The 19,493-nt window shown below is 43.5% G+C and overlaps 1 protein-coding gene and 2 long non-coding RNA genes across 10 annotated transcripts in view; 1 reads left to right on the forward strand and 2 right to left on the reverse strand.

Annotated features, from left to right (window-relative positions):
• Positions 1 to 19,493, reverse strand: part of LOC126985345 (uncharacterized) — a 74,618-nt gene that overhangs the window by 14,744 nt on the left and 40,381 nt on the right. The window lies entirely within an intron of this gene.
• Positions 1,992 to 19,493, forward strand: part of LOC126985341 (UDP-N-acetylglucosamine--peptide N-acetylglucosaminyltransferase 110 kDa subunit-like) — a 29,148-nt gene continuing 11,646 nt past the window's right edge. Inside the window, exons 1-6 of one of the 6 annotated variants that reach the window (XM_050840094.1) lie at positions 1,992 to 2,208; positions 5,458 to 5,622; positions 5,983 to 6,082; positions 6,809 to 6,952; positions 7,255 to 7,323; positions 9,944 to 10,140. In XM_050840094.1, the coding sequence (XP_050696051.1) occupies positions 2,111 to 2,208; positions 5,458 to 5,622; positions 5,983 to 6,082; positions 6,809 to 6,952; positions 7,255 to 7,323; positions 9,944 to 10,140 (773 nt within the window). In that variant the 5' untranslated portion in view covers positions 1,992 to 2,110. Of the gene's footprint in view, positions 2,211 to 4,004; positions 4,190 to 5,457; positions 5,623 to 5,982; positions 6,083 to 6,808; positions 6,953 to 7,254; positions 7,324 to 9,943; positions 10,141 to 19,493 lie in introns of those variants that run through there. The other 5 variants (XM_050840096.1, XM_050840097.1, XM_050840095.1 and 2 more) reach the window with 5 other exon arrangements.
• On the reverse strand, positions 10,824 to 18,866 carry LOC126985348 (uncharacterized). Its single transcript, XR_007738638.1, has 3 exons — positions 18,215 to 18,866; positions 13,849 to 18,108; positions 10,824 to 13,667 (listed from the first exon to the last, which is right to left on the reverse strand). It is a non-coding gene; the product is annotated as an uncharacterized LOC126985348 (long non-coding RNA).

Raw genomic sequence — 19,493 nt, forward strand, 5'->3', positions numbered from 1 at the left:
AAAGAGAGGTCAATATCGGGAGATGAAGAATGACATGGAGGCGGAACACGATAATCATGGTACGAATGCGGTGTCAGTGCCTGGTACGATGAACGATTAGACTCACGCGATGGCTGATATTTTTTGCACAGCATTAAAACAAGTTATATAAGGTTAAGATTACTCACATTAACACATCCATATCTCGATTCAAACCTTACTAATCAGCTATTCTCGTGTCTGTCTGTCTCTACTCCTTCCTGTCTGCTATTATTTACTCCCTTAGCGCCACAGGTTGTTTATGAGGCTGGTCAATGGGGTTTTAATATGCAGAGAACTTATAATGCGAGTAAAAAATAACCTTGCCTCAAACACACACATATGAACACCTCAAGATATCTTCAAGTTCAAATTCAAGTTCTTCAGCCCAGCGTGACTGTAAAATCGTACATCTTTAGCTAAGTGTCGTATTTGGGCAATATTTCATTATAAAACCAATATTTTGCGGTACGAATCACCAGTATACGGTTAATTCAAAGCTATTTTCAATCTTTTACACTCTTTTCTATGGTTTCCCGGGTGGTTTGAAGGTTATTTATTTATAGGCTTGGCTACATGTGAACATTCTAGATCTATTTGCATTATCAAAACTTTATAATCAACCTTTTTTTTAACCACCCTCGCAGGAAACAAGGAAACAGGAAGGAGTTTAGAGGCATAAACGCTATTTCCTTCTCGAAACGTAAGATATAAACGTATAATATAACTTAGAATAAAATCGATCTTCTTGGCCACTCTCACGTGCGCTCTGTATAACTTACTAGGTCACTACGTACACCTAGATATTTCTTCCTTTTTATCAATATTGCTTTTCTTCAGTTATCTTTTTAAAATTTTCGCCTCCACGGTGGCGCGGTGGTATGGTGTCCCTACCCACGAAACTGCCGGCCCACCGTTCGAATCCCAGCCTTGTCAGTCAGCATGCAGGCCACCAGCTGTTCATCCTTCGAAATGAGTGATAAATATATAGCTACTTCTTTTATTTTCTCCCCTTTTTTCCTTTAATTCTGTCTATCTCCTACTTCCTATTCTTTTCTTTTTTTCATTTATTTTTGTCTATCCTATTCCTGTTTCTTACTTTCTTTCTTATTTTTTTTGCCTTAATTTTATTTTATTCATTTTTTTTTTACTCGGGTAGGTAAATTATAATTGCTAATTCACTCTCCTTCTTTCCTAATCAATCAATCCTTTCTATTTCTCACCTTTCTTATCCCTCCCACTCCTGTTTCTTATTTTCTTTCTTATTTTTTGCCTTCATTTTTATTATTTCTCTTTTATTCCTTTATTGAGGAAGGTATACATTGTTTTCCCTCTCCTTAAAGTCTTTTCTTTCTATTTGTCCTGCACTCCTGTTTCTCTCTCGATCCTTTTTTCCCTTCATATTTATCATTTCTCTTCTTTTATTTATTTTTCTTACTGGGGAAGGTAAACTGTGGAGCCCGGATGCTGCAGAGGCCATATATCGAGCTATTCGTTTATTTATTTACTTATTTTTATCTCCCAGCATAAGCTCGAAGGTCCAACGTGACTAAGCTGAGCACCGCCTCCACGCGCACTGTTGCCTATGCTCCCAACCTCACCTTCCTTCACCTTCTTCCTCCTCCTCCTCTTCTTCATCATCATATCCTCCACCTCCTCCTGCTCCTCCTCCTCCACCTCCTTCACCCCTGCGCGGACATCCTGCGTGGCGGACTGAGCGGCGGAATTTTCCAGTTGAATTTTCACGATCCATCACCTGTTAATTAGTCTGGCACAGGTATCATTGCAGGCCAGGTAGATGAGACTCCATATGCCCAGTGGGACAATACGGATTACCCCTCGATGCCCATGGGTGACAAGGGCAAGGGAATGACGCTGTAGGACCCACGGGGGATTTTAGGCTCCATCGGATCTCTCCCTAAGGTCGGAAGTCCCATGCAGGTGATCCACGCGCCGGGCTCCACCCCTTAGGCAGGCTTTCTCATCGATTTTTAGTTCAGCCCGACACAGTCCTCTGCTGGAGACCCGACGCGGAGGAATCCCTTTGTTCGGGCCCGACAAGACGCTGTTTCCCTGAGTCACGTGGAGGAAAATGTCGCAGAATAGCCAAGTTTCCTCCACGGACACCGTCAAGATGGTGGTGAAGAGCAACCAGGCGGCCAACGGGAATGTCCACCATATCGCGACCATTGGTGAGTGGCCTCGAGGAACCATCATCATCGGCAAGGAGATAAAATAATAGCAATGATATAATAGTAATAGTTTTTTTCTACTCGATCTATGGTGCGCATTTGCAAAGGGGAATGTTCTTGAAAAATGTAATACCCGAGTCGATCTTGCATTGGTGTTTATACTAATACTAAAATACTAATACCATTGACAACAAGAAATATAATAACAATGATAATCGTAATAATAGTTTTTTCTACTCTCTGCATGGTGCGCATTTGCAAAGGGGAATGTTCTAGAAAAGTGCAATTTACCCGAGTCATCCATTGGTGTTTATAATAATACTAAGTCAATATCAATACTATATTATATAAGACTAATGCCACCAGTAATAATAGTTTTGATACGCCCTGAGGCATATATATAAATAAAATACAAAATGACAAGAAACGAGTGCAAATATTCAGTGTTGCTTTATATATATGCATAGTGGGCGTTTTCCATGGCCTTATATAGACCTATCGTCCTCTTGCTGACCTCAAATGTTCAAATGCGATGTCCGCTTCGTTTGTATTTTGTTTTTTTCTTATTTTTTTGTGTAATCTCGTTGGTCCTGATAAGGCGTGGGGGGTTACCTGACTTGGGTTGCCATTTTTGCTTTATCTGCGGAGAAAAAATGCGCGAGATATTATTAAAGAGGAACAAATGTACTGTGACGTTTGCTATATGCTTATACACCTAAATCATGCCTTCCGTAGCTAGTGTATCCCCCTTTCTGGGCGTTATAGATCCCCAGTAAGATAATAAAAGGAAAATGGTATTGTAGGAAAGAAAGATATGGAAGGAGTTATTTGCTGCGAGGCTAGGCGACGTTGCCACATCCTCCCGCCATTCATTACATATCGCCAGGTAGATCGTTATTCGCATACGTATAACAAAGATGATTAAATATATACTTCTAAATAGCATAAAACCATAATATTTACAGCGGCTGGACCCTTACATCACAGCATAACCACGTAACCTTGTGCACTTGGCATAGGAAAACTAGCACCATGATATCACAAATAGCCAAATAATCCTCAAATGACACACCGATCAGGTTATTACTTGTTATAATCCCTACTTCATCGATTTTATGAACGAATGGCTCTAATGACACCCTGGAAATAATAGTTAATAGGTAAATAAATATCTATACGTGGGCGACCTTGGTCCAGGTTGCCGGATTGTTGTACTAAGCCTCACATTACCCGATTTCTAACCTATAAACCGTCTCTTGGGTTCTAATAACTGACTTTATATATAATTATCATTAAAATGGTTAAGTTTCGATGTGTCTTGGGTATAGTTAAGGCTTAGAAACATGTAAATATAGAATGTTATGAGTAGGGCAACCTGGAATCGGGCTCCTGTGCAACGGTGCCAGATTGTCATACTCATCACATTGTATTTATCATTTTTAAGCCTCAAACCCTCGTAGCTACACAACTAACGAAAGAATATTAAATTTAGCGTTAAAACTGTTATTCATTGATGTCTGTTTTTATTGGATAGTTATTTTTGGTATAGATATCAGTTAGAAAATACGGTAGTTTGGCAACGTTGGACTCCTGTGACGTCCTTCCGCCACCAATGTATTTATCCACCACATTGTATTTATCATTTTTAAGCCTCAGACTCTCGTAGCTACACAAATACCGAAAGAATGTTAAAATCAGCGTTAAAAACTATTATCTATTGATGTTTGTTTGTACTGGATAGTGGTTTTTCCTATAGATAACAGATAGAGAATACGATAATTTGGCAACGCTGGACTCCTGTGACGTCCTTCGCGTGGTGGTCACTCTCCACTTCCTCGTTGGCGGCCTTATTTTCACCACTATCTCCGCGCCACTGCCTTTATTCCGCCATCTTTAGCCCCGCGTGGGTTATGAAGATTGTTTAGGGCAGATGAAGATGAGTGCAGCTCCCCAAGCGACGGTTCAGTACAGTTACCAGGGTGAGAAAGTGGGGATGGCGGTGATGAGGAGGCATGGTGGTGGTGATGATGTGGTGAGGCTGGCATGGTGATGGTGGTGAGGCTGGCATGGTGATGGTGGTGAAGTTGACATGGTGGTGATGGTGATGACGGTGGTGGTGGTAATGGTGGTTGGGTTGGTTTCGTGTGGTGGTGATTCTGGCATGGTGATGAGGCTGGTATCGTATGGTGATGGTGATGAGGTTGAGGTGGTGGTGATGATGGTGATGAGGTTGGGGTGGTGATGATGGTGGTGATGAGGTTGGGGTGGTGATGATGGTGGTGATGAGGTTGAGGTGGTGATGGTGGTGGTGATGCTGCCATGGTGGGAGTGACTATTATTATTATTATTATTATTATTATTATTATTATTATTATTATTACATTCCTTATATATAAAAGAGGTCAAACCAAGGTCAAAAAGCCTCTAACAGTGGCTACCAAATTATTCTGAGCTTGTTGGTAAATCTCCAGAATCACACCCACTTCAGTTTGGCAGGATAGCCCACTACCTTATGGCCTGAAACTTCTACTACTTCCTCTTTAGACCTTCTCACACCTTGTATATATTGCTTCTAAAATCTTTTCTCCTTGGTCCTTCCCTCCTTTGTATACTTCAATTAATTTCCTCTATCAGGTATTGTTTTTTTCACCCACTTTTGACTTAAGCGATACAAAGCGTCACAGGTCAAAAGTAGTAGTTTTTAATGACTCGGAAGAAGTTTTAGAGTTAATGTCAGGTCATGTATCCCAGCGGTGACCTGTTTGTTCTTCCTCCTGGTGGTGGTACAGGGCTGGGTGAACTGACCAATGGAATCGAGTCATGAGTGTTTGATTTTTTCCTTGCGAATTCTTTTTTTTACTTGTTACGAGTGCGTGGCTATGCGTCTGCTGGGTTGTGAATCCCAGCGATGACAATAGTTATGCCTACTTTTGTGATGCTGTGTACATTCCATACCTAACTTAACCTTCTGGCATTACGAGTGTCAGATTTTTTTAGTTACGAGTTATTTTGTTGAATAATTGTTAGGAGGGATTGGTCATATGTCTGTCAGGTTGTGAATCCCAGCGGTGACCTCTCTGTTCTTCCTCCTGGTGGTGGCACAGGGCTGGGTGAACTGACCAATGGAATAGAGTCATGAGTGTTTGATTTTTTCCTTGCGAGATTTTTTTTTTTTACTTGTTACAAGAGCGTGGTTATGTGTCTATCAGGTTGTGAATCCCAGCGGTGACCTCTTTGTTCTTCCTCCTGGTGGTGGTACAGGGCTGGCTGAACTGGCTCACCGAGAGTACCAGACCGGTGACTATGAGAACGCCGAGAAGCACTGCATGCAGCTGTGGCGGCAGGACCCGTCAAACACCGCCGTGCTGCTGCTGCTCTCCTCCATCCACTTCCAGTGCCGGCGCCTCGACAAGTGAGTCACAATAATGATAATAATAATAATAGCAATAGTTTTATTTTGCTTAGTGGCATATATCAAATTAGGAATATAAGCAACTAAGTGTACAAAATTAAGACTTAGTATCATTTCATCCTACGACATATGTATTAACTAAAGAAAGGAAAGGAAAGGAAAGGAAATATATGATCAGAATATGGAGTTATTGCCATGACCTGCCTCAGTAATCCTTGCCAACCATTACTCATACAAATACACAGCAAAAGGTCAAGTTTATACACACATAACAGATAAAATAGCCTGCCAATACCTATATCCATACATTTGTATAGACCTCTTCAGATCATGAGGTAAGTGTGTGTGTCTCCTCCACAGGTCTGCTCACTTCTCCATGCTGGCCATAAAGCAGAACCCCATGCTGGCCGAGGCGTACAGCAACCTGGGCAATGTGTACAAGGAGCGTGGACAGCTGCAGGTAAGGGGACAGCAGTCATGCTTACCTGTGTGTCCTGACCCTTCTCTGGTACAGGCTAAAAGAATAGCAGCAACAGTTGTAGGAGTATAGTACAGTTTGGTTTGGTCTTTCTGTCTGTCTGCCTGTCCAGCAGCTGTACAAATAATAATTTTATTTTCGCCCAGCGGCATATTTAAAAAAAACAGGACAAGAAATCGAACAAGACCAACGGAGATACATGTACGCATAAATAATTGACAGCTTATAGTTATATATGCGTGTGCACGGCACACTTATGCACAATCTACATACATAGGCCGAGCTCTGTCTGATGGAGGTGATGATGGAGTTCCCAGATTGTTCCACTCTACTCCTCATACTGTACTCAGCGTGGCGACGCAGCACAGCCAGACAGTTCATCCCGTGCCCAGTGAAGGCCAGGGATGAGCTAGTCCATCTAGGAAGCCCCTGAAGCTGCTTGAGGATGTTGTTATAACAGACCCTCAGATGGTTCATGGAGGCAGCCCTATACCGCGACCACAGCGAGTTGCAGTAGAGAGAGTAGCAGTGGCTCCTGAGTAACTCCAACTTCACCTCCGTGCTGCAGAAGGAGAATTTCCTCAGCAGCAGCGTGTTGCCGATGACTGTGAGCTTGGCGGTCTGGTTCTTGATGTCGTCATCATCGGTCCTTGCCCTGTTGATGACATGGCCATCAGTCACATGCATGTTCTCCCTCACCCCACACAGGAGGCCTTGGAGAACTACCGGCACGCTGTGAGGCTCAAGCCGGATTTCATCGACGGCTACATCAACCTCGCTGCGGCCCTGGTGGCTGCTAATGACATGGAGCAGGCGGTCCAGGCCTATGTCTCCGCCCTGCAATACAATCCCGTGAGTGTTGCAAGCCCTTATGTTCAAGTTTCTATCTGTTATTACATATTATGACTTATTTTGCCTTCACTGGTAGCCTGGTAACATACACTCCTAGGTCTTTCTCTGCCTTCTGTGGTGGATAGTGGAGTATTTCACATGTGGTATTGGTAAGCTGGATATCCCCTCCCAAGCTGCAGGACTTTACATTTTTCTTCATTGAATTGTAGCAGCCACTTTTTGTTTAATTTCTGTAGCTTGGTGAGGCCTTCTTGAAGGATATCCACAGTCAAGGGGTTGATTTTCCTTTGTCTCTGTTGCAGGAGCTGTACTGTGTGAGGAGTGACTTGGGCAACCTCCTGAAAGCCCTTGGAAGATTGGATGAAGCGAAGGTATGTAGCGTTGCCAAGCATGGAGGCCTGTTTGATGCCTTTCCTGACTACCATGCCAGCCATCTGCAGCATCAGTCTTTACTCCTCTCCCGTAGTGTTATGCTTCCTGACCCACCTACCTCTACCTGGCCTCTCGAAAATGTAGCCTTCCTTCTGCCCTTTCCTTCCCTCCTGGTTCTCTCCTCCTCCTCCTCTGCCTGATAGCAAGAAGAATCAGGTGTCCACTCCTCCTCCTCCTCCTCCTCTTCCCTCCCAGCCAGTAGTTGGTCTTTTCTGTCCTCTAGACGCCCAGCTTTGAAAAGTCTAGATAGCGGTGATATGGGAGTTCCGTAAAGTTGTCAGCACCCTCTCCATGGCTCGCTGTCCTTGAGCAGTAAAGTTTTGGGGGCTCTTCGAAAGCATTGGTGGGGATGGTCGCCCTTCTATGCTCCCCACGCCGGCCAGTCCTTGCATCGGGGAAGAAAAGACTCGCTTAAAACGGAACCAAGGCGTCAATGTGATCTTCCGCCGTAACAAAGATCGGTAAATGTTCTTTGTTTTGGCGGAGGTTCACTTCTGTGCCTGGGTTGAAGTCAGCCAGGTGGTCACTCTTCCCTGGTGCATGGACTAGTGTGTGTGGTGTGGGCAGTGTTGAGCAGCCCTAGGTCATCCTCTCAGTCTCTTGGAAGCATGGGTATCCAGCCTCTCTGTTACATGAAGTAAATTGTTGTCAATTGTATACTTATTAGACGTCTCCTGTACCTGTTAGAAGACCTTCCTTGCTCTTTGTCTTCACCTGTGGATGGGGTTATTGTTAGCACCTCAGACTCTCAGCTACAAACAAGCCTTGAGGAACTGGGAGTCAGGCGCCTCACTCACTGGACTGCTCAGAACTTTCCTTGGAACTGGCAAGGTGGGGAGTATTGGCCAACTCAGTGATGATGCGTAACACAGGGACCCGACATCCTTGGAGGGAACGGCCCTGCACCCTCGCCTGTGTCACTCCTCAGAGCCGCCCCTTGGCAGCCGCTGTTCGCCCCGTCACTCTCGTCCTCCAGGGATGTCGCGTCTCGGCGCTCGCGTACCGACCACATCGCGTTGATGGGTTTTCTGGCCCGTTGAGACTCAGTGGAGGTTGAAAGAGGGTCTGCGCCCTAGACCCTCGTGACTCCACCCTCAGGTTGAGCCAGGCTTGTGCATCCTGGACGCCAAGTCTTGCTCAACACACGGCAGCGCTGGCAGAAGATTCAGTCCTCAGGGAGTCTAGTGGCAGTCTTGTGTTCAGGGGCCTAATGGGGGGCTTGCCGGCACCAGTTGTCCCGGCGTCACGTCACCACAGCCTTGCCTTCACACCCACGTACTAAGCTGTCTCCCAGAGGGCTGGACGGTTGCGTCACACATGTTTGCTTTCTAGCATTGCAGCAGTTTTTTTAATATATATCACTGATTGGCTCCGACCTTACTCAGTTCCAAAGGACAAGTTTTGTTTTGGTTGTTGTCATCAGGCTGTGCCACGGTGGTGCACAGAGGTTCCTCGAGGCTCCCCGCCATTCCATATCATTTCGTCTCAGACTTGTCAATAGTCCCCTTAACCGTGAACATAGAGATGCAGTTTGTATCTTGTTTCTGAACTGTGAAGAAATTTACCTTGATGCTTGGGATTTCCTCAAAATCTTACTGTACCTCAAGTTCTTTGTCAGCGGCACCAAGATATTGATTGGCTTGGACGTAAAGTTACCCTGTTGTGATGCACTGACGCTAGATAAGGCAGCCGCAGTGTTGGCCGAGGGGATGTTGTGTGTGTGCGGGCTGCACTGATGGTCCCTTCCACGCAGGACAACCAAACAGACGCTCCTCCCCGCCCGAAACCCCAAGCATCCTGGTGTAGAACCGTGACGAGCGCTCTTACTACCAGACACACTAATCACGTTTGTTTTTACTTTTCTTCCCTTGGTCGTAATAGATGTTGAGGCTGTACAGCCCTACTCCTCTGCAGAGGTCGCCTTGAAGAAGCCTTCGTTATTCGTGGACACTTAAGATGTAGGTGGACCAGCTGGAGAGCGCCTCTTATGGGTTTGTATTATGAGGGAAGGCTGGAGGAAAGTTCTGTGTTGGGTCACGCGCCTGTTCAGGTATGGTTATCTTTATATGGACAGCCAAACAGACTTATTAGACTTAGCGCCCTTCTCAGTTAGCCTCCGAAACAGCTTTTCATGGGTTGTCATGCAATCTTGGGTTGACGGGAGTAATGGGGAGAGAAAAAAGCCTTGGGTTGCCATAACTAACTGTTGGAGGCTGACACATTTCATGATGCTAGATGATACAGAACTCCAGGGCAGCGCTTGCGCAGGGCCGTAGGGCACTAAGCGGGCACGCACTAGGGCGGACCCTCTCTCTGTCACCGCTCATGGGTCGCGCGGAACGGTAATATCGCACTGCCAGACCGACCCTGCTTTGGGGGACGGCAGATGTCAAGACGCAATTTCTCTGATCGGCGTCCGCGCTCCCATCAGCCCCGGCAAGATGGTCAGTTCGCAGGCGAGCGTCAGGCAGCGGCGCACTAGGCGAGCGATTAGGGCGACACTCACGCTGCCCCGAGCCGCTGCTGATCTCCCCTCCCCGCTTCCTCCCGACTGTGCAGGCGTGCTACCTCAAGGCCATCGAGACCAGACCGGACTTTGCCGTGGCCTGGAGCAACCTGGGATGTGTCTTCAACGCTCAGGGCGAGATCTGGCTGGCCATCCACCACTTCGAGAAGGCCGTGGCCCTCGACCCTAACTTCCTGGACGCCTACATCAACCTGGGCAACGTGCTGAAGGAGGCGCGGATTTTTGACAGGTAACGTTGTGCTCTCGGACTGGCTCATGTTGTGTTGTGTTGTGTTCATGTGTCGGTGTTCCCTGTATGTGTGAGTGCGTCTGTGTGTGTGAGTGTGAGTACCCCAGTGAATTGATCGGGCATGTGTAGACCCCCCCCCTCCCGTCCCTCCCTGTGTCCCTACCCCTACCACACACCCCTGTATAGTCAAATGAGTAAGGTAAGTGGACTAGTGTGTGTTGGCAACAGTAGTTTTGAGCAAGGCATTCGAGTAGTGTTTGTGTAGACGGTTTGTGTTTCCTTACTTCCCTAGATGTGTGCCTGTCTCTGTCTGTCTGTCTGTCTCCTCCTGTGAGTGAAGGTGTTCCGTGAGGCCGCTCGAACCCATAACAGCATCACACACGTACAAACAATGCCAAACAGTATGCTCTCCCTTTTTTCTTTTTTCTTTTATTTCACAGTGAAGGAAAAAGGTCAAGGGCAAAACAAAGGTCGACGTAATATAAAGCACTAAGTTTTTGCTATTGTGTGACCTTGCCTTCCCTTATTAATTAAACACAGTGTCTAAAAATAATAAAAATGTAAAGAAATTGAACTTCCCGCACTAAACTATTGACAAGGGGGACTGTTTAAATCCTGAGGTGGTTTAAGTGAGAAAGATTTACAAGTTTAAAAGAGAAACTGGATAAACATTGATATGGAGGAGGGACGGTGTTAGCTTGACACACACACACACACACACACACACACACACACACACACACACACACATGGAACGGACTAAGTGAGGATGTAGTATCGGCGAAGAGTGTGCAAAGCTTTAAGGAAAAGTTGGATAAATGTAGATACAGAGACAGGACCACATGAGCGTAAAGCCCAGGCCCTCTAAAATTACAACTAGATAAATACACACACACATTGAAAGTTACATTGAAATCCTAGTATCAAAAATGTTTGTGTGTGTGTGTGCGTGTGTGTGGGCACTGGGCATGCACTTACAGATATACTCTAGCAATGAGGAATGACACTTACCATTAGTCTCCATCGCCAGTCATGAACAGTCACGGAATGCGGAAGCTGTGTAATTTGTCTGTGCGTGTGTGTGTATGTCCGTGTGTGTGTGCGTGTCAGTAGCGTGTCTTGTCCTGCGGCCGCCAGTAGCTTGTCTGTGGCGGCCATGTTTGTTTGAAGTCACTAACTCTACATTAAATCCTTGTCTGTGCTAATGAAATACTCTAATAACTACTCTAACAAACCAACCACTGTATGAGGCATGGATCTATTATCAGTATGAGGAATAAGATGCTTTAAGTATGTTCAAACTTCACACACATATGTTGAGCATTTATCATCACACACACACACAGCCATTGGGGAGTGTAAGGTGGAGTAATACCATCCTCTGTTGTCTCACTCACTAGGTCTGACAAAGGATATAATAGAGGAATGCAAGAAAGAGTTCATGGCCACTCATTCCTGGACTCTGGCAATTGGAGGCTTATAAGATGGCCCTTGCAGGATAAATAACAGAGTGATCCCTTGTAGACACAGAGAGAGGATATATTCAGATTGTCAAACCTCATAGACCTCAGACACCAGACTCAGAAACGTAAAATTAGCACCGAAAGACCAAGGCATGAAAAATATGTATGCCGGAACCTGTTGTGTCCGTGTGCCGAGGAGGTGTTTGTGGCGTGGTGGTGGTGATGGATGCTGCTGTTACTACTACTACTACTATTACTACTACTTAATTCAGTGCTGGGCTCAATGACACTATTTTATCCTCCTCCTCCTCCTTCCTCACTACTGTAACCTGACCTGACCTTACTTTAATTAGATTTCCTGCCTGTTGTTACTACTACTACTACTACTTCTACTACTACTACTACTACTATTTAATTCAATGCTGGGCTCAATGATACTTTATTTTATCTCCTCCTCCTCCTCCTCCTCCTTCCTCACTTTTGTAGCCTGACCTGACCTGACCTACTTTGATTAGATTCCCTGCCTCTTTTTTATATGCTTTGCCAAAATCGTCTTTCGGAATTTCTCTGCCGCTAAAAGTTCTGTTATGTGTATTCAAATCCCCTTCCCTGATATTCAAATCCCCTTCCCTGACATTCAAATCCCTTTCCCTGACCAGTCTGTTTAAATTCCCTTCCTAATGCTTTACCAAAATGGTCTCAAATTCTGCCTTCGAGAGTTTTATATGTATTCAAACTCCCTTCCCTGTTCCACACTCATTAGATTCCTTACTTATATGCATTCAAACTCCTTCTACTGACCCGCACTGATCAGATTCTCTCCCCTCCTAATGCTTTGTCAAACTGTTCTTACACTCTGTCAGTAAGAGTAACCATGTGTTCCAACTCCCTTCCCATCATGGAAACTCCTTATAAATTCCTTTGTCTGTTGAAATATTACTGAATAAGCTTCCTTTTCAAATGCCCTCAAACTTGTACTGTGTCTGCGTTCTTTGGTGAATTTCTAAAGATTTATATCCATTTTCCTTTTGCTTGGCCACTAAATACATTTGTTTCCCCTTAAAAGTAGGATGGAAGAAGCACATTTTCTCTGACTCCTTTGAACTTGGTATTGCTATTAATGTTCCTGAGTGAATTTCTAAAGATTTATGTCCATTCTCTTTTTGCTTGGTTGCTAAATACGTTTGTTTCCCCTTAAAAGTAGGATTGAAGAAGCACATTTTCTCTGACTCCTTTGAATTTGGTATTGCTATTAATGTTCCTGAGTGAATTTCTAAAGATTAATATCCACTATTCTATTGCTTGATCACTAAATACGTTTGTTTCCCCTTAAAAATAGGATTAAAGGATCTTATTTTCTCTGACTCCTTTGAATTTGGTATTGCTATTAATGTTCCTGAGTGAATTTCTAAAGATTAATATCCACTATTCTATTGCTTGGTCGCTAAATACGTTTGTTTCCCCTTAAAAGTAGGATTGAAGAAGCATATTTTCTCTGACTCCTTTGAACTTGGTATTGATATTAACATTCTTGGATAAAATCTGCATTGTTGTTGTTTTTTTTGCATCTTCTGTGACACTTATAAACATCACTCACACTGATACACACATGCAGCCACACACTATCCTCCAAAACCCCAGTGTATCATCTCCTCCCTTCCTTCCTTTCTTCCTTCCCCTGAGAGGTTTCTGAGTCCCACCACTTGTAATCTTGTACCATGTATGCAGTGTGTCGGGTGGTCATAGCCATGGCCCAGCGGGTGTTCACTAGCCTCTGCATTGTTTCATCCGGTACTCACAGATCGGGGAACGGAAGCTCGGAGAATTGAGTGGAGGGATACTTTCGAGAGGGGAAATTGACCTAACTTTTTCTTGTCGCCATTTTTTGTTTGTGTTGAACTTCCTTCCTTGCTGTAAAAATTGTAGTAATTATAATATGTGGCTGAGGAATTCTAGTGGAGCAAACTGTTGTATTCGCATGAGGAAAGACCACTCCAGAAAGTTGCTTCAAAATCATGAATATTCTTTGTTTTTTCAACCATACGTAATATTTCCCGGCTTGACCTGCCTTCCTTGCTGTAAAAATAGTAATGACAATAATTGGCCGAGGAATTCTAGTGGCACAAACTGTTGTACTCGCATGAGGAAAGACCACTCCAGAAAGTTGCGTCAAGGCTCAAAATTCAAGTCAAAATTATGAATATTCTTTGTTTTTTCGACCATACGTAATATTGCCCGGCTTGACCTGCCTTCCTTGCTGTAAAAATAATAATAATGACAATAATTGGCCGAGGAATTCTAGTGGAGCGAACTGTTGTACTCGCATGAGGAGAGACGCCACTCCAGAAAGCTGCGTCAAGGCTCAAAATTCAAGTCAAAATTATGAATATTCTTTGTTATTTCAACCATACGAACTGTTGTACTCACATGAGGAAACACGCCACTCCAGAAAGTTGCGTCAAGGCTCAAAATTCAAGTCAAAATTATGAATATTCTTTGTTATTTCAACCATACGAACTGTTGTACTCACATGAGGAAAAACGCCACTCCAGAAAGTTGCGTCAAGGCTCAAAATTCAAGTCAAAATTATGAATATTCTTTGTTATTTCAACCATAAGAACTGTTGTACTCACATGAGGAAAAACGCCACTCCAGAAAGTTGTGTCAAGGCTCAAAATTCAAGTCAAAATTATGAATATTCTTTGTTATTTCAACCATACGAACTGTTGTACTCACATGAGGAAAAACGCCACTCCAGAAAGTTGCGTCAAGGCTCAAAATTCAAGTCAAAATCATGAATATCCTTTGTTATTTCAACCATACGAACTGTTGTACTCACATGAGGAAAAACGCCACTCCAGAAAGTTGCGTCAAGGCTCAAAATTCAAGTCAAAATTATGAATATCCTTCGTTATTTCAACCAAACGTAATATTTCCCGGCTCTGCTCATTTCTCCGCAGCACCTCGTTCCTCGGGTGTGAGTACGTAGCGGAACAATGCACATGAACACACCCGGGGCTTGGAAAAGTTGACCCATCTAACACAAAAAAGACTTAACCTCGGCAACACTTCCTGATAACAAGGCTTGAGTATTGCATGTTCTGGGATTGTAAAGTATGCAATAGTTACTCATTTAGGCAATGCAGTATCTCTTAGGCTTACCGGAGTTTAAACCTGAACTTGAGCATAGTAGAATGTTAGCCTAGCGACTCCTTGTATTTAGACACTATCATACAGGCAGACCTATTCTCAAAGCTTACCTTGCACCCCACCTCTGTCCATGGTCCAAATTTTCAAGGGTGGTATTTCAAGGCACCTTCGCTTCCCACAATACCTATTTCTCAAGGCCAGAGATGGGACCAATTGTGTTATAATGAGTGTTTCTTTAGGTTCACGGTACAGGAGAAGGGTCAGACTACCACCAGGGTCTTAAACCTACTCCTGGAAATGCCCACAACTCCTACGAAAGCCTTGTTAAATATGCAAACTTGAGAGGCGAAATGTTTTAAAATACGACCCTAAATGTCTACAGCCCTCATTACGACTACCATCCACGGCCACGGAGAGGATTAACTGGGTTTTCATGGGTGTTTTTCCCATTCAAGTCGTGTAAAACTATCACTGGTATCACAAAACAGTCCATGTAAGTCCCTGCAACTTCCACGAGAGGCTTTTCAAGGAGGGAAACCGAGGGGTCGATATGTTTAAATTTACTGGGTTATGTGTACCTGTGTGTGGACGCCCAAACACCCATGGAAGCAAAGGGTCGTGCCAGCAGTGTTACATGACGGAGGTGGTTGCTGTGCGCTCTGTATGTCCTGCCTTTTGTGTCTGCATGGATCACGGGCTGTCCCTCATTCTCATCTCGCAATCACTTAACCATCCAGTTCAAGTTCGAGACAGACAGACAGGGTGTTGTGTCTGCTAGCTACAGCATTCCAGTCATCACCAAAACCGTTTCTAGACATGACTCGGAATATTTTTAAAGCTACGAAATAGTAAGTTAGTATTTGTAGTTTTGTGGAAGTGTACAATTAGTTTTCTTTAGCTTACCCTGAAATGCATAGAAGAATATTATTAATGCTCGTATATGCCTAGAAACTGAAATAGTAGGTTAGTATTTGTAATTTCCTGGAACTGTACAATATTTTTTCTCTTAAACTCCTAGAAGAATTTTTTCAATGCTCATATTTGCTTAGAGATCGACAAAGACAGTTAGTATTTGTATTTTCTCGGAAGTGTACAATATTTTTTCCCTTAAACTCCTAGAAGAATTTTTTCAATGCTCATATTTGCTTAGAGATTGACAAAGACAGTTAACATTTGTATTTTCTCGGAAGTGTACAATTATTTTTCTTTATTTTACGCCTGAAACTCCTAGAAGAATTTTTTCAATGCTCATATTTGCTTAGAAATCAACAAAGCTAGTTAATATTTGTAGTTTCATGGAAGTGTACAACATATTTTCTTAATTTTACGCTTGAAACTCGTAGAAGAACATTTTTAAAACTCGTAATTCCTAAGCCCCTAGAGTAGACATTCGCTGGAGTCCCGTTGTGTCTGACATGAGTATTTTCATATGTGTGTGTGGACGAGAGACTATCGATATACCATCAACCCCCGACTTCCTTACCGCAGAGAAAACAACCATGTATATTTTTCAATGACCATGTAGTGTGTGTTTTTGCTAGTGAATCTACAGTGAGGTATTTTGAAGGTAGTTTCTTGTAGTGTAATGTTGTGGTCAAGGGGCCAGTGTGGGATTGTGCCTATACTGTGACCTTGACCTGACCTCTGTGCCTTGTTGAAATATACTCTCGTGTGTTCTGTCTTTCCTCACCATGCGCAGAATTTACCGCCTAGTGGGTTTTCTCATATCTATTTTTTTCCTTTTTTTTTTTTCCTCTGTTTGATGTCCTGTAATGTTATGTCCATATGGGGTTAGACGAGCTATCTTTTTTTATTTTTTTTTTATGCAGAATTTTGGGGGGTATCAATAGTTTCTTTGGTAGTTTTGTGACCTAAATTGACTTTATCTCATGCATCAATTAACCAAACACTAAAAAATGAATATTTGGAACTCTTTTTAATGGGCATTTTTCTCTTCATTTCGTGCGATTTCAGAATTTATTTTCGTTCAGCGTAAAACGGAAACTTATTTTTGCTATCTGGATGGTAAGTTCCTGTAGTCTCGGGTTCCTGTTTACGTGTCTGTGTGTGTGTGTGTGTTGCCCTGCACTGCCACCACAAGCAAGGCAGGAGTAAGTGAGGGTCTGTAAAGGCTCACGTAGATTAAGGAAGGCGGTGTACAGGGCAGGCACATGTTGGGGTATGTTTGCAACTACCAGCGTACCTTAGACGCATGGTACAGGGCAAACAAGAGTGCTGGAGGGTCTGTGAAGGGTGGACATAGCATAAGGAAGGCACTGTATAGGCATAGACGTATGGTATTTAGCTTACTCTGTTGGGTGCGTTCGCCTCTACCAACGCACTTTACCAAACCAACTCGTATCAGGAAAATATGTCTACTCTATGAGGTGTTAAAACTTGTAATTGTTAAAAGCTCATTCATATATCTGTAAGGGTGTGTTCGTAACTACCAACGCACTTTACCAAACCAACTCGTATCAGGAAAATATGTCTACTCAATGAGGTGTAGTTAGTAATTGTTAAAAGCTCATTCATATATCTGTAAGGGTGTGTTCGTAACTACCAACGCACTTTACCAAAACCAACTCGTATCAGGAAAATGTTACTAGAGGTGTTTAAACTAGTAATTTTTATTTAGAAGCTCACTCATATATTTGTTTGGGCGTGTCAGCAACTTCCTACACATTTCAAACAATCTCGTATCAGGAAAAAATGCAACTACTCTGACATGTGTTAAAACTAGTCACTGTTAGTTAGAAGCTTGTTGATTTGTCTATATCATTTCATCTGTATCCACTTTGCTATGTCGGGGTGTGTTGGTCACTCCCACACTACCAACGCACCTTTCCGAACCAAACTCGTATCGGGAAAATCCATAGAGGTGTTAAAACTCCTTGTTGTTAGTCGAAAGCTCGTTCATCTATCTCTCTATTGTCTCGTACATTCATTTATCTTATCAGTCAAGAGATGACATTTTTCCTGATGCGGGTAACAGTGGTTGGTGCAAAGTGTCGAGCATACCTTTACCATTTCCAGATGAGTGTTACAAGGCTATAGAAGGAACGAGACGGCACTTAGCAAGGACTTAAAGTGACTGGCTATAGCTCTCCACTGAGGAAGCTTCTGTGAGGAGTGACTTTACGTGACGAAGCAAATTAAAGGAAAAGACACCCATGACCCAGAGCACTCAAGAAAGGTCATATATTGAGTTAAAATGGCTTGCTCTGACACGTGAAGCAAGACTGTGAACCTTTGCAAATTATAGGAAAGAGAAACCCTGGACCTAGAACACTCAAGAAAGGTCATATATTGAGTTAAAATGGCTTGCTCTGATACATGAAGCAAGACTGTGAACCTTTGCAAACTATAGGAAAAAGAAACCCATGACCCAGAGCACTGAAGAAAGAAGGTCCTATGTAGTTGAAATGGCTTGCTCTGACACATGAAGCAAGACACTGAACCTTTGCAAATTACAGGAAAAAGAAACCCATGACCCAGAACACTGAAGAAAGAAGGTCCTATGTAGTTGAAATGGCTTGCTCTGACACGTGAAGCAAGACTGAACCTTATGCATTTACTAACCAAGGCGGAAGTGAGAGGAAATCATCCCTTTTGGCACTTGGAAACGATGGGATGTCTGAGCCTTGAGAGCCCATTGGGAAGTTGATGGCAGTGTTCCGCATCAACACTAGCAAGAGAGTCAACAGTCCGAGCTTACAGACCATAACCAGCCAGTCCGGAAGTTCATAAAAATGGCCTTCGTTGATATTTGGGTGACGAGGCACGTGCTAAGCTGATAGAAATGATTGATATTGACCCGAGACGGAAAACGACACACAGTTTGACCCTTACGAGCATAAAATCAGTGTTCGATGGTCAGTTAACGAAAATGGTCACACACAAAACGACAGTCAGTTTGAACTCAAAAAACAAATCGTAAAGCTCGGAATCGCACAGAAATGGTTTGCGCCAGTGCTGAAAAAGTAATCCGCAGTCTGACCCTACGTGTGGTGTGCCTGCGGTGATGGCCTCCTGCGTGGCGAGGACATTGCACCACCTAAGACTCGGCTGACGTGAGTGCCATGCCATCGAGGACGAGCCGGCTGAGCGTACGATGGACTATCAGTGCGTTGTTGTGTACACTATCGTAAGCATCGCCACCCCGGAGGAAGATGTACAAACCATATCGCAGAGAAATGGATGCCTGGGATGTGTTACGGGCCTGGTCAAAAAGCTGAGTATCGTCACAAGTGCTCGGGGGGGTGTTGAAGTGTTGAGTCGGCTGTCGGTGTTTGTGTTTGTGAGAGAGAACGTCATTTAGAGATTGTAAGAAATAACATAGTATAGTTCGAGGTTGTAAGGAAGAGCGTCACTTAGCTTGAGACTGTAAGAAATGACCATATAGTTTGAGATCACAAGGAAAAACGTCACTTAGCTTGAGACTGTAAGAAATGACCATATAGTTTGAGATCATAATGAAAAACGTCACTTTGCTTGAGATTGTAAGAAATGACCATATAGTTTGAGATCATAAGGAAAAACATCACTTAGCTTGAGACTGTAAGAAATGACCATATAGTTTGAGATCATAATGAAAAAAGTCACTTTGCTTGAGATTGTAAGAAATGACCATATAGTTTGAGATCATAAGGAAAAACGTCACTTAGCTTGAGATTGTAAGAAATGACCATATAGTTTGAGATCATAAGGAAAAACGTCACTTAGCTTGAGATTGTAAGA

The sequence above is a fragment of the Eriocheir sinensis genome, chromosome 59, assembly GCF_024679095.1.
Source record: "Eriocheir sinensis breed Jianghai 21 chromosome 59, ASM2467909v1, whole genome shotgun sequence".
Taxonomy (NCBI): Eukaryota; Metazoa; Arthropoda; class Malacostraca; order Decapoda; family Varunidae; genus Eriocheir; species Eriocheir sinensis.